The sequence below is a fragment of the Electrophorus electricus genome, chromosome 3 (assembly GCF_041902795.1).
Source record: "Electrophorus electricus isolate QZ-2024a chromosome 3, ASM4190279v1, whole genome shotgun sequence".
Lineage (NCBI taxonomy): Eukaryota > Metazoa > Chordata > Actinopteri > Gymnotiformes > Gymnotidae > Electrophorus > Electrophorus electricus.
The window spans coordinates 7,479,541-7,494,583 of record NC_137499.1 but is presented as its reverse complement, the minus strand read 5'-3'; the positions used below and the strand labels follow the sequence as shown (position 1 = coordinate 7,494,583).

The following is a 15,043-nucleotide window of genomic DNA, read 5'->3' as shown; positions in this document are numbered from 1 at the left end:
CAATAACCACAATGTAGAGGCATTACACGAAATAAAGTGGAAGTTTAGGATTTTAGACCAGTGATCAGTAGGAACAGATTTTGGAACAGATTTTTTCCCCCAAATTCTTTATTCTTTATTTAATCCAAACACACGACTTACTAAAACACTAAAACACTAAACAACTAAAACACAAAAACACTTCTCCCTGCTTGGCTAAAACTAACTCCACAAATCATACAAAATTAGCAGGTTTTAAAATATGAGAACCACTAAACATTAAAAACAATGAAATTTACTAAACCCCCCCCCCCCCCCCAATTCATCCCCCAATTCATCCCCCAGGCTCATGAGACCACGCAGTCCGATATCCTCCTCTTCAGTGGAGCTCTCCGTCCAGTGTGCCGATACACACAACGCTGTCCATTGTATCTTGCCTGGGGGTAGAAGATCTTGCCTGGTGCATCTTGCCTGGGGGGGCGGGGGGCCACTGGGTCCTGTTGTCCCCGACTCCTGATCCTCCCCAGCCACCCGATCTCGTCGTTCCTCTCCTCCCTCTGGCCTCGGACCTTCCGGAGCTCCCTTGGTGGAGGCTGCGGGTTCTCCCCTCCCGCTCCCAGCCAGGGCGGCCGCATAGGTCCTCACTTGGCTGGGGCAGTAGTGGGCCAGGTGATCTTCTCCCTTGCACAGCTTGTACCTCTGGGGGACCCTGCAGTCCCGGGCCATGTGTCCGGGCTCAAGGCAATTCAAAAATTTCAGCTCCGGGCAGTCCTCTGTTCAATGTCTGTGGCCCGGGCAACTCCGGCAGAAGGCTGGCTGGTCCCTGTAAACCAAGTATCCCCAGTTAGAGCAAAGGACGAAGAGGGCCAGGGGGTGCACCAACCCCCCTTCGCCGTCCTCCATAAGAGTCACCATAAACTGGCGGCGCCCATTCCAAATTCCCAGCTCATCCCGGACCATCTTCTCCCCCGGGTGCACCTCTCCGTACTACTGGAGAAACCTGCGGATGAGATCCGTGGGCACGTAGTGATTGAACATATGGGTGGTTACCAGTCTCCTGTTCCCAACCCACAGAGGTTCCACTACGTAATATTTGCCCACAGGGTGGCGATGTAATTCAACCCTCCGCTCCAACATCCGCCGATACACCCCTGTGTAGGAGAGCATCAAGGAACCTCAAGGGCCCGTTGCGCTGGGCACAAATGAGGTCCCCCGGCATATACCCCAGAGCCCCAAAGAGGACTTCCCGGATAAAGGTGACCCTCTCAGTAAAGGGGGTACCGTCATCCGGGTTCCCCCAGTGGAACCTGGGCGTATTGAGCAGGCCGCCGCCTGCTCCCGAACCAGGCCCCGCTGAGGTAGTCCCCCAGAGCTCCGAGGCCTCTGCCAAGGCCCCACCGATCAGCTCCGGGCCGCTAGGTCCGCCAGACGCCATCGGCCGCCCTCCTCCTCCTCCAACTACCGGGTCCAGAGCAGAGATCCTCCGCAGGTCCTCTAGCTGTTGTTGTCAGTAGGATCTTCCAGGTGCACCATGGGCTTTCTCTCCAGGTCCAGGTGAGCTGGGCCTAAAAACACAAGAGATAAGAACAATTAAAACCATGCAATAAAACCCGCAATAAATAATCAAGCTGTAATTAAAAAAAAATACTACACTTGATCTTAGCCAAAAGATCAAGAAGTGATAGGCTTGTTGGTCTAGAGGTATGATTCTTGCTTTGGGTGCAAAACCTCACCATCACCTCAAAGCTCTGACTGATGTGAGAGCATATAGAGTTTGGAACAGATACACCAAGTTGCACCTATGCTTTGTAATATAGGATTGTCGCTTAGAGAGTCAATTTTCATACACATCGATTCATAAATTATACATCAGCATCACAATGGCAAGAATAACATAACAGTGAATAAAAAATCAGTTTCAAAAGAATCAATCGTATAAGCTCAAAATCAGAAAATTACAGGCAAGTGTTGATTGCAATTGTGAAGTTTAGTTTATTAGTCATATTTATGTTAACATGGGGTCAGCAGTACAGTGAAATATTGGACAAGAAAGCAGATCAAGACACCAATAAAAAGTCTAGTCATGCGGAAAAATAATATATAAAGTGCTAGGTTAGTGGTTAAGGTACACTCAACTTGTAATTGAAAGGTTGCCAGTTGAAACCCCACCACCCCAAAGTTTCTTGGCCATGGTGTCCAGGTGTAGTGTCCATAAATGGTTCCTGGTGATGTACAGACTGAGGAGCTTAAAGCTGCTCACACTTGGCCATAGGAGGATGCCTATCTCCTCGCAGTAGGCCATCTCATTATTGCCCATGATGAGCGCCACGTGGTTGTATCATCAGCAAACTTAATGAAGATATTAGAGCTTTGTTTGACCTGCTTGCCAGGAAGCTGAATATCCTGATCTTCAGCTCATGATCAGCGATCTCAGAGACAGGTTTTGAGGGAAGGAGAGCATTCATATGTATTTACTCCCAACATCTAGGTAGGTAAGTGCAGTGTGTGTCATCCATGGACTGTTTGGACTGTATGCAAACGAAAAGGATTGTACATCAACGTCATCGTTGCCCTAGTTAAGGAGACCTGCACTTTTGAATGAATTTTAAAAATAGAACTGCTTTTTGGAGCTTATGCTCGAGCTTCTGGTTTTACTTAACTTTGATCTGTCCTGTGCCAAATTTCCCTCAATCATAATGAAGGACAAACTGTTACTTAATGCAGCAAGGAACAATAAAGTACTCCAAGGAAATACTTTTTCTTACTTGTAGACAGCCTGCTTAATGTGTAATGATTCCAATGTTGCAATGGTGTTGTTTCTATGTTTGTGGACTGCATACAATGTTATGGTTTTTTATTTTAGATTTATTTTCTTTGTGCATCTCCTCTGTGAAGACTCTTCTCTGTCCTGCACCTAGGTGGTGGAATGAATTTCCCCTGGCTCTCCTGAGATACCGGCTACTTTAATAATAATAATACGTTTAATTTGTATAGCGCTTATCTTCAAATAAAGGCTGAAGACTCACCTCTTGAGGATTGATTCCAGTCCATGGAATCATTAGAAGATGTTATCTGAAAATTAGGCTAGCCAGTTTTCTAGTCAACTAGGTTTGTTCCAGGGTCCAGTTAGTAACCCTACAATAAAGGGGATTATCTAGGAACTGTCAGTTCAGTCCAGTGCTCGTGTTTGAAAGCTATATACTAGATAAATGCAGACTAAACAGAATGTAATGCTGTGACAGATCTTGGTCCATGACTTCATGTGAATAGTACTTACATTTTGTCCCTTAATGTTAAGATGCCACAATGTACAAAAGAAAGTGTGGTTATTCGTTCGGTTAAGCAGAATTTACAAAGATCAGACTTTTGAAATGTAATAAATATAGCCCTAAAGTTGGTCTTGTATTATAACCTCGGACAGGTTTGGTCAAGATTTGGGTTACATTATAATTATCATATTTTAAATCTTGAATAACAATTAAGTTTCAGAAAACAGAGTGAGAGCATTCTCATAAAAACAGTGTACTATAATTCTGTTCAATGCAAATGCAGTTTTATATTAAAAGATAGCAAAGGAGTAATTCACTGTCACACAACACAGTCTGTTAGTATTGCAATGGGGAAATACATATACAGTCATTTTATATTTACATCTAAATGACAACCAAACAAAGAAATTATAAATATCTCTTAGTTAACTTTACAACAGTTACATGTGACCAATATTTTTGAAACATAAAAGAGCATTCTGTTAAATAACTGGCATCAACCTTATTATTCACAAGGCTTGGAGAAAAGAAAGTGGTTAAATAATTCCTCTCCAGTGAGTGAAATAAAAGGGACTTTAACGTTTTGGCAATGAAATATTTTTTTCTGCTTTCACAAAGTCAGACAAAGTTATTACTAGCATTCTTCCAAATCTCTGTGTGCAAGTTGCACATTGTGTGCAGCTTCTTAGATCTGCATGAATGGAAGTCTTCAAAAACAGCTAGCTGACACACATCAAGCTCCAAAACTGATCCAACTTGCTGTTTGCTTACCTGTAGTGTAATAAAAGAAAAGTTAAGCATTTGAAAATCATTAACTTACTGATTCATCTAGAAGCACCACTACAACTTGACTGTTGTTTGTTAAGACTTTCACAGCCAAACAGTAAAATGTACCAAATTAAATGTTTCAGTTAAAAAAAAACAACTGTTTCTAAAATTGAAGCTTTCAAAAAATGAATAATCTGCCCATTACCATTATGGTTCTCATGTGCAACTGCACAAAGAAATGTAAATAAAACAGAACTCATCATCTGACTTTATGCCAGTAGGAAAAGCTCATGAAATTGGCAAAATGTTAACTATCCCTTTAATAAATGTTGAAAAAAATCCCTTTGTACAAAAGACTATACAATAAATCAACACAACATATTTTAACACATACACACTTTCTCTCCATTGTGAAGTCTGTACAAGCTCTTCTGTCAGCAATTGGAAATATGCAGATAAAAAAGGAAGCAGGTTACATGTATATATTAAATGGCACACTAGATATGATGTCTAGTTGTTTTGTAAGCCAACAATTAGAGAGCTGCAGGTAAGTAGCTGCCAAGACCATCCCTCATTGGCCTCAGTACTGGGTGTGTGTTGTAGCAGCAAATCAGCACTGTGCTGAAACTGGAGAAGTTACTTCAAGATACATGCGTTTGAGAACACAACAATCCTCAAAGAGGATTGTTAAAACAGTCCTCAAAGTGACTCCAATGACAACAAAAGTACAAAACAAGAGTTCAAAGCATTGCATAAAACACCACATATTCCTTTTTCCTTAAAATGAATGGTCAAATGAATGGTCAGTGGTATACAGTTACACACTCGTGATAGCTCTATGAAAGTTCATAGAAAGCTACATGACCAAGTGCATGGTGCTTCGCAGGTTCTAATATGGTTGATCATCTCTAAGCACAAAGTAAAAAGGGAGAAATGTCAAATATAGCTCTCCTGAAATATAAATATAGTGAAGAAAAAACAACAACAAAAACAACATTTGGCACTTACACTTCATTCAGACTACTTTCCCCGAGGACATGTAATGTTTCATGTTTTTTTGTTTTTTTTGTCACCCTACCTTAAACTTGCTCAATTACCTTACTTAATCAAATATCTAATGCTCGTTTCAAAAATCCATAAAACAAAAACAACCTGTAAAACATTTCATTTGATGAGACGAATGACGAGGGAAAAACTGGCAATGTTCGTAACATGGCCACATTTTCGTTCCATCTCTCTGTAAAACTGGGTTGTGCCGCACATCTGAACTGGACCATGATGCGAGTGACCCACGCAGCGCTGCACGGCTTCATAAATCACAGCGGCGTCCGCAGAGGGAGAGAGAGCGCACCCCGCCCTTTGGCACTAATCCTTAATTAGTCCTGTCAATGCATGAGGCCTTGAACAGAATGCAGGGGAGACAGAATGAACAGCCCACTCAGATGTACAAAATGTTCATAAATAGAGTTCATAAACGTACGATGAGTGGTGAGGCGTGGCAGCAGACGGATCAGTTTGCTATACTGTCCATGAGCACAGAGTCTTGATTTTAGCTTACATCAGAAATCCACAAAAAAAAAGCATAATTTTATACACAACAGTGCTGTCCTTGTATACAAAAACACTCCCGATTTCTTTGTGGGTTGCATTCCTTGCTTTCTCAAAAGTGTTTTTTTTTTTTTTAAATCTTTGTTCTCTTACTGCATTATGCTGTCCGTAGGCTCTGCAAAGTCTTTTCAGTCGTGTGTCCGAAAGGGGGTGGCCCACAGTGGGTTGGGGGATGGGCACTAGACATAGGGGGAGGAGTCAGGAGCCCACAGTGGGGTGGGGGATGGGCTCCAGACATAAGGGGAGGAGTCAGGAGCCCACAATGGGGTAGGGGATGTGCTCCAGACATTGGGGGAGGAGTCAGGGTGAAGCTCAGGCCCCAGTAACATGGGGAGGAGTAAAGAAAAGATACTATGATGGTTTAGGAAATGATGGTTTAGGAAACTGGGGTAATGTTTGTTTACATGTATGTGTGTTCAGAAATTCTATGCCGGTTTTAGTTTTAGGCCAGTCAGGCACCTTCCTTAAATGGGTTATTAAATGTTTTTGCTGGCTTTTGTTCTGTGCCCTATGCATAGATGAACCATTTGCCTACTAAATCTATGAGTTGCACAGCTATAATTGCTCAGCTTTACACGGCCTGCTAGGCAGGTTTGCAGTTTCGATATGTAGGTAACACTGTGTGTGTGTGTGTGTGTGTGTGTGTGTGTGTGTGTGTGTGTGTGTGTAGCCTTTTTGACAGAAGGGGATTTGTTGGGTGTAGCATGTGCATTCATTCTTGTGTGAAGCATGTGTCTTTTGTGTAGATGTCATTGTCTAAGCATGTGTTCATTGTGAGATCACACTTCACTCTCAGTGGAGGGTTTGCGATTGGGGACCCAGCCAGTGTCTGGGTGGGCACTGTGGCGCTGGGGTGTGGTCGCTGGGGCTGTGTTTAGACTGGAACATTCGGATTGGTCGCCCTGTAACAGCTGTTCCGTCTCAGTATCGTCCAAGGAGGCTGAGCTTGCTTGCAGGGAGACAGTATCCGTGCGCATGCAGGTATGAAGTCCACCCCCTCGACACACCTTCAGCTGTTTCAGGTCCTCCCAGTATAGCTCCTCCCCAGAAAGAAGACACACCCCCTCCACTATCCGAATCTTCTCTCGGGTGTAACTGCCCTCTCCAACACCCTGCACAACAAAAACAATTTTCATTAAGAACAGCAGCAGCAAAGAAACTCCAGCATCCTTCCGTGGGACTCTATTCACCGTGTTAATTTGTAAATGGAGTCTGAGAACTCAAACTTACACAAAATATATAAAATGTATTAATCTAGAACCAAAATTTAAGCACAGCACTACAAGCAGTTCAGCACAGCACTCAAAATGACAAGCTGCAAGATTCATGCGTGTACATCTAACAAACCAGGTATCTTCAGTTAGTGCTTTAAAAAGCTATTTTAATCAGTGTTTGTGAGCACATGATTTTACACAGAAGTATTCCAACAGCAGAAAGTCCTATAATTAGCAATATCTTTAATGATTTAATAGTCTGAGGCAGAATCAAAATTAAGCGTTTTAGATCCTTATAACTCATGATTATAGGGAAAAGTATAAAGTGGAAATACATCTCCAATGAGTATGGTTAAACTCAAAATAATCATCAGCCAGGATGGGCCCTTGGTTAGTCTGTCTAAAAACTACAGACACGTGCATTATACAGCAGAGGAAGTGGAGCAGGTTCACTTCCAGGTTAGACAAATTCTTGGTCACAAAACACACTACATTCAAAGTGGAGAGGTGCCCCAGAGCGTCACCCTGTGCCATTCCACTACCTTTTCCCCCCCTGGCTGTTTCGGTGAAAGGACTACAACGCATCAGAAGATGAAGGGGGACAGGGAGTTGTAGGGGTGCGAGAGCTGTGATGGGGAAAGGGGAGGAAAAACCACAGTGAGCCGAGCGTCGGTGCCGTTACGCCATGGTGGTTTGGTCTGCAGAGGTGCCGAGCGCGACTCTCTCCGTGCCGACGCCAACGTAGTACAGCAGACACCAGCATGGACCAGGAGGTTTATACACAGCACATCCAATCCATTTATCCAAATCAGCGGTGACATATGTATGGTATACAGTGATACTGAATAAAGTGCTGAAGAAAGAACAAGCTAAAAGGGAAAGTAGGGAGGAGACTTACCTCTTTTTTATATCGTAACTGATTGTATATTGGAGGTTTTTGGGCAGCCTCTATTTTGACCTCCTGTGTTGACGTACGGTACGAAGGATTGCTGTATGTCAGGTTGCTAATGCCTGGATCAGCAAACTTTGACTTTTTGTGCCTAAGAATAAAAATAAAAACATTTAGACATATTAAACAAACTGTTATAAATCTGTTTTAATGTATAAACAATTAAGCATGACATAACTGAACTAATATAATTAAATATAAGAAACATACATAAACATAAGATTATTCAGCCTTACAAAGTGTGGCATTTCTTTCTGTATTAAGGTTTGAACAATGTCTGAGCACCCACCTGTAAATGATGAACACAGCTATGAGTATCAGAATAGCGAGGACCGTCAAAGCTCCACCAATCACATAGCTGATATGAAGCCCCTCCCCTTTATACAAAAAGAGAAGCATGTTTGATACATCCTGCACCAGTGTTGATGATCTTATGTCTTATGACTGAAGAAATCCTTCAACCCTCACCATGAGGAGCGGTCACCACATTGCTCTGCTGGCAGCCTTCCACACCAACACTCTTATCTGTACAACTGCAAGAACAAGGACCCGTGTCACTTCCTAAATGAATAATCCATCAATGATACATCAAACAAGCTTCGAAAACAGGGTTTGCAGCTTGAAGGAATAAACAAAACACACACATATATTTAGCATCGTATCTCATGATACATATTACACGTGGACTTGGATGGGCTCTCGTAGAAACTACTTCCTTGGCTGTGTTTGTGCCTACAGAGAAACAGCACTCACTAAGTTGCTAGGCAACAATATTCATAGAAAACTGCAGAAGAGTATGACGGTGAGGTAGATTCTCATATAGGATGTTGGCATAGTCAAACTTCAAATTTATTTATATAGCACTTTTTACAACATATGTTGTAAATTTAGCATCTCATATTGCTTGTAGCCATTATTGGCACAAAGCTCTGTCTCCTAATGGAGAAGTATGAAAATGAACTCAATTTTACTCTCAGTGGAAAATTTAAACAACCAGCAATGCACCTCTTGTTGCTGATTGCCAAATGAGTAACTACAGTAACCAAAACACGCTACCATCAGCATGTTTCACTAACACAATGTCCTGTTTTAAAAAACTGGAGTGGGTATGTCCGCCTCTTAAAATATGTTTCAAAGAAATTAACATTGATGAATTAGTATACACATAGTGATAAAATCTGATTATAGTTTAGTTAGTTTAGTCATTGGAGGTGGAAAACAAATCTCTAAAGTGTATATAATAATACAAAAAAGGTTTGACATCTAGAAAATGTTTAAGGCAGGTCTTTGATCTAATGGGTACCAGATATAAAGCAGGTCATAGATCTAACAGGTATCAGATCTAAGGCAGGTCTTAGACCTAACAGGTATCAGATGTGATTTGGGGTGAACTTGCTCCTTAAAGCAATCCAGTTCAGACTGAAAGCTGAGATGGTAAATTTGAGTTTTATGATCATTTGGGGGACCTACTTGAACATAGGGGGGTGCTGCTGAGGCTTGTCTGTGGAGCCTTTGGCACGTTTGCCAGGGGCCTGAGTGCTGGTGGCTCCCTTGTCAGCTACCGTGGGAACATAACCGGAGACTTTGGGAGAGAAAAATTGGAACAGAATCAAAATGTTGCACACTCTAGAAGCCATCACTCTAGTGGTCATACAACTGGCCTCACCACTCTGGAGAAACAGCCAGGCTCCTGCTATTCTTTAATGACATTCTGAATAACAGATTTCTCATATTTCTCTTACTTAGGAATATGCATAAATGATTTGGAGTGTGTCTAGAGTGTGTGCATGCATTGTATTGAACTCACTGGTGGAACAGGCCCTGTCGTCCGCCTCGTCTGGACACGCACATACGAAGCTGTTCGTCTTTGCAAAGCACAGATGAGTACAGCCGCCATTGTTTACGCCGCAGTGATTGGTGCCTACAGGGAGAGGTAAGGCCACGCCCCCAACAAAGGAACATAAGTAACTCAGCTTTCTTGAAGGGTGCAGGCACAGCGTCTGGGTGTTTCTCACAGTAAAGATACCCCAGTATGTTAAAATACCATGTCATCACTCTAGAACAGTGAAACGGCACTTTTTTTTTGCCTACTCCAACCAGCACTGTAACCACTCTTACCAGTCTGGCGTTGGGGCGATACCACTATGATGTCCATGAGCCCCTCCACATTAGCCAGCACAGTCTCCTTATTGCGGCCTGTGTGCTTTTCCACACGCTGTATGGACTTGGTCTGCCAGTCCGTCCAGTAGATCCAGCGGTCTTGCTGTGAGATGCGGGGGGAGAGAGGAGTTAGAGGAGAGGGCACCGGCTTCAGCTGCGGGTGGCATGGAGGACGAGGAGGAGGAAGAGAGAAAGCAAAAGGGGAGGGCCATAAAGGGAAGGAAAGAAGGGGAGAAAAATGAGGGTCAGAAATGGAAGGATGTGGAAGGGGAGAGTGTGTTAAAAGTGAAAAAAACTGGGTGAATGAGTGAGCTGCTGGTTGAGACACTGAGAGTGAGTGGGGGGGGTGAGAGCATGAGCTAGGGTGTGAGAGAGTGAGCTGGGGGAGTGGTTAGGAAGGTGGCTGGGCAGCAGACACCTGAGTGAGAGCAAACGGGTGCGAGACGGGGCTGACGAGGATTTGGCGCAGTTTGCCGTTCAGGTCAGAGCTTTCGATACGGTCCAGGTGTGCGTCCACCCAAAAGATCCTACACACACACACACACACACACACACACACACACACACACACAGGATTTCAGTCTGTTTCCCCAATGTGGCAAACTAAGTGCCTTATTTCGCTAGGTGACAGCAAGACTTGTAGGTGTATTAGAGCAGTGTGTCCCATGGCGTGTGAGCCACCCACCTCCCTCTTACCTGCGCATGTCGTAGTCGAGTGTGAGGCCATTGGGCCAGCCCAGATCGGTGTTGATCAGGACCTTCCGGTCAGACCCGTCCAGGTGGGCACGTTCAATCTTAGCAATATGTCCCCAGTCAGTCCAAAAAAGGAACCTACAGAAACGACCAAAGAGGTAGGTCAGTCTTTATAGCACCCCCTGCACACGATTGGTTGTGTGAGGACAGGTGCACGATTTAAATGCACTTTTATTTAAACAATTACACTGAGCTGTGACTGTCTTGTAACCTTTAGAACTGTAATCTGTTACTTGGTTGTGCTCCTGTTTTATTCTGTAACTAAACTACGCTGGCGTCATGTCGTTTAGAATTAAGTTTCCTGGTTTTAAGGCATAAATCACAGTTATTCTATCACATGCATGACAACTTTTTCCTTTCCAAAGACACCTCTCAACCTTAAAGTCCTAAGACAATAAGAACTAAATCAATCAAAATCTTTCAACCCAAAATGAAAGAGCAGCACGTTATACAAATCAAGCCAAAATACAGTACTATACACAAATACAGCAACAAGCACCATAAAACTGAAGAGATACAGCTAAAGACAAACTGGGATGCTCCGGCGAGCCGGAGAGACCTGCTCACCCTTTGCTGGGGAACACGGCGATGGCCCTGGGTTCATCCAGGCTGCTGTTCACTAGAATCTTCCGCGAGGACCCATCCAGGCGGGCCACCTCGATAGTGTTACGCCCGGTATCAGTCCAGTACATGTTCCGTGCCACCCAGTCCACCGCGAGGCCATCAGTGGTCTTCAGCCCCTGGCTGACCACTGTTTCCATGCTGCTCCCGTCCAGGTTCACGCGCCTGTGTTTGGGGAAATGGTGCGCATTAAACGCTGCAGTACAACATGTGTATAAGAAGAAAGTTAAATTATGATTAAACGTGAGAGAAGAATATATGTGCTAATTTGAATGCTTTTGATTAATCCTTGTCTTAATCCGCATATGTGGAAATATGAAATGCACGATGTCATTTGGAGCATCTACCGGGAAGCAAGTTTGTGGGACGTCTGCAGGACGAGATCACTCGCCTGTTTAAGTATTTAAAGAAGGTGTGTTTGAAGTTAAACAAGCTTTGCTGTCTGAGTGTGCCTTGGTCAGAAGCAACACAAGTTCTACCGCTTGGGAATGAACATCTGGCCCTGACTGGCCTTCAAGCAGGTATCACCTGAGCTCTCTACTAGCACACTTGGGCTTTCTCAACCATTTTCTGAAAATAAATAATATAATTCTATATAATTATACACTACATATGTTAAAAACCTGTCAAAACTAACATTTCAAGCAGGTGCACTGACTGTCCTGCACGTAACTTCTAGCTAATCCTGCGGTGTGTGCGTTGCTGTTTCACCTCCTCCCAAATCAGGAACGGAGGTGCCCGTTTGCTCACCTGATGACATCCAGAGAGACATCAGTGTAGTAGAGTTTGCCCTCCACACTGTCGTAGTCCAGCGAGATGACATTGTGCAGCTCTGGCACGGGCACGTGCACGTCTGTATGGTCTGCCGTGTCCAGGGAGATGCGGCGCACGCTGATGCGGTTGGAGAACAGCAGGTACGTCTCGGGCATGTCGTCACACGACCTGCCATCGGCCTTCAGCAGGACACCCGTGGGGCACACGCAGGACGTGCCGTTGGGCCGCGGAAGGCACAGGTGGCTGCAGCCACCGTTATGCCGACCGCACTTGTTAAAGCCTGATGGGGAGAGGGACAGCAGGAGCACAGCGGTTAGGATTCACTGTACAATGAGCAGGCTCGTTTTTAGCTGTATAACACAGCTACAATCCAGCTCGCAAGCCTTTAGAAATGTCATGTCTAAAATACATCATAGACACAGGTACATTTCCTCCACTGACCAGCAATATGTACTTTTTCTTTTGACAGAAACAGCCATGAGCAACAGTATCACATGCTTTAAGTTTTTTTGTTTTTTTTTCATGCTGCCTGTGAATGAAGCCCAACTGAATGATCTTGTCCATATTAAGCACTAGTCTTAAGACTGAAATGGTCTACAAGTGTTCACAGCAATAACAAAGAGGTATAAACAATAAAACCTGAGTAAAACTAAATTAAATCGAACAAAAGAATAACTGCCCTGGTTTCTCAGTATTTATTTATATTAGTTAATATTAACACAAATAACTGTGTTGGCATAAATAATGCTTTTAATGTGGCTTTAATTAAACCATTTCATCGGGTAGAGGAATAACTGCTACATAAAAGAGCTGACAGAATAACCACCAGGGGGCAGGATTGGTCAAACAATCACTATCACAGATGCTGGTCTTTGGACAAATTTCACAGTAATACATCACCAAGTCAGAAACTGGAGAATTCCCAGTTTAGTGTTTCAAACATTCTGCCCAAAACCTAGTAAAAACCTTACGTTTTAACGGGACCCTGATTTGTATACGACAGAGACAAAAGAAGAGAAGAGACAAAAATACAGTTACAAGGGAGGTGTATTTTAAAAATATGAAGCAGATAATACCTAGACAGTAATTCACTCACATTTAGCAAAAGTTCTCCGCAAGGTGGTGCTACTGGCAATGTAGTAACTTCAATGTGGGTTGGGACCAGCAGGAAAACGCATGTTCGCACTATGTATATTTGCAGTCACAAATCAATATTTATTCAAACCCTGCACACGTTCATTTGATGGAGGTGCAGTACCAGAAACAACTGTTCACTTATTTAAATTGGAAACATTAACTCAAGCAGACTAATATAACAACACTGAGCTAAACATCTGTTCATCTGGCCACTTATATGTACGGTTTGTTGGTTTTAAATGCGCTATTCGTGTGACTATGTCTAGAATACGAAAACGAGTAACAGTGACTGAGTACACTCATTAAGGAAATCCTCTAGCAGTGTCGCACTTGTATGTTTAGCTAATCTGCTGGGTTGTTTAACTTGGCTAAAATGTCTGAATCCACTGGGCTCATGTGGACATGTAAGAAGTGTCTGATTTTAGTAGCCCAGTAGTCTAAATTACAAACTAGCTTATTTATTTGCAATAGATCTCTATGCAATAGAACTCTTTGCAATAGATCTCTATGACATTACCAGGGATAGTTGTATCTTAATATTATATTAAAATATCTTAAGAAAGGGCTTCACTGTGTGTTCTTGCTCCTCCTCTGTACTATCAATCTAAATAGTGTGTTAAGAGTTGATAATCAATGCTGCTTGGAAATTCCATTTTCAGTTACCACTACATTTTTTCAAAGGTCCCCAACCTCTAGAATCTAACAAAATCTGGATATAATCTACAACCAAACATGAGCTTTTGAAAGTTACTGAAGTCTCATTGGGGTTGAGCCCTGTAATGTTACTACTGTTGGCATTTGGTTTCTGCAGGAAGCACGGGGATTGGAGCGCAGCCTACCCAGAGGCCTCTCACGGTCCACAGCCTGGATGTCCATGAGGCCTGGGAGGTTGGAGCGGATGGTGATGATGTTGGCGCCAGTGATCTTGTCTGCTCTCTGGATGCTCCGGCTCTGCCAGTCTGTCCAGTAGATGTATGGCCCCAGCAGTGAGAGGCCGTAAGGGTGCTGCACAGGAGACACCAGGGTCCTGCGGTTCGATCCGTTTAAATCGGCCGCCTCGATCCGCTGGAGAACGGGGACAGAACTGCTGCCTTTTATCAGTGGTTAAAGCTTCATCACAAAGCCAATGGGCCCGTGTCCAGGTCTAATTCGCTCAAATCATTTAGTAATTACATCAAATTATGGTAAATTTAAATAATGGGGTTGAAAATCGTTGCTCATTTTTAAAAGTAGACGCAAGAATAACTCATGGATTGGCAAACGCTCAAAAAACGTCTCAATCTCACAGCATTTACAAATGGTAGAATTAAAACAGACTACAATCTACTAAATCTGGACATTCTTAGGACACTGACCTCAGTGTGTGCGTCCGCCCAGAGCAGCTGCGAGCTGGCCTTGTCTATAGCAAGGCCATTGGGCCAGCCCAGATTATTACTTATGAGGACCACGCGCTCAGATCCGTCCATACCCGCCCTCTCCAGCTTTGCGTGTTCACCCCAGTCGGTCCAGTACATGTACCTGCAGCAGAGGAGAGATTATCTGTACCACAGCAACTTTGCTAAGCGTGTCGGAGCATCTCTGGAGGACATGGAGTATCTTGACTCGAATTCTACACAAATATACTAGGGACGCCCAATTCCTGGAGTCCAGAACAGTTCTGGGATTTCCATGCCCAAAGGCACTTCACCAGTTAATTACCACATTAAGGAGGGGTGTTAAAGCAGGCAAACCACTAAACTGTGAACAGACTCCAGCCAGTTAGGAGTGGAACTTGTCACCTCTGTTTGAAAAGCTTAAACAGCACTGCTTGA

The 15,043-nt window shown here is 43.6% G+C and overlaps 1 protein-coding gene across 6 annotated transcripts in view; it reads right to left on the bottom strand.

The window, feature by feature from the left end:
* Positions 1-3,510: 3,510 nt before the first annotated feature.
* Positions 3,511-15,043, bottom strand: part of lrp4 (low density lipoprotein receptor-related protein 4) — a 77,592-nt gene continuing 66,059 nt past the window's right edge. For 3 of the 6 annotated variants that reach the window (XM_035523813.2, XM_081710091.1, XM_035523819.2), the window contains 13 exons: positions 14,588-14,750; positions 14,072-14,297; positions 12,072-12,375; positions 11,268-11,486; positions 10,644-10,778; positions 10,366-10,474; positions 9,906-10,101; positions 9,595-9,708; positions 9,258-9,369; positions 8,256-8,320; positions 8,077-8,164; positions 7,737-7,878; positions 3,511-6,736 (listed from right to left, as the gene is read on the bottom strand). In XM_035523813.2, coding sequence (XP_035379706.1) covers positions 6,404-6,736; positions 7,737-7,878; positions 8,077-8,164; positions 8,256-8,320; positions 9,258-9,369; positions 9,595-9,708; positions 9,906-10,101; positions 10,366-10,474; positions 10,644-10,778; positions 11,268-11,486; positions 12,072-12,375; positions 14,072-14,297; positions 14,588-14,750 — 2,206 coding nt within the window. In that variant the 3' untranslated portion in view covers positions 3,511-6,403. Of the gene's footprint in view, positions 6,737-7,380; positions 7,465-7,736; positions 7,879-8,076; positions 8,165-8,255; positions 8,321-9,257; positions 9,370-9,594; positions 9,709-9,905; positions 10,102-10,365; positions 10,475-10,643; positions 10,779-11,267; positions 11,487-12,071; positions 12,376-14,071; positions 14,298-14,587; positions 14,751-15,043 lie in introns of all 6 variants that reach the window. The other 3 variants (XR_014122572.1, XM_035523825.2, XM_035523821.2) reach the window with 3 other exon arrangements.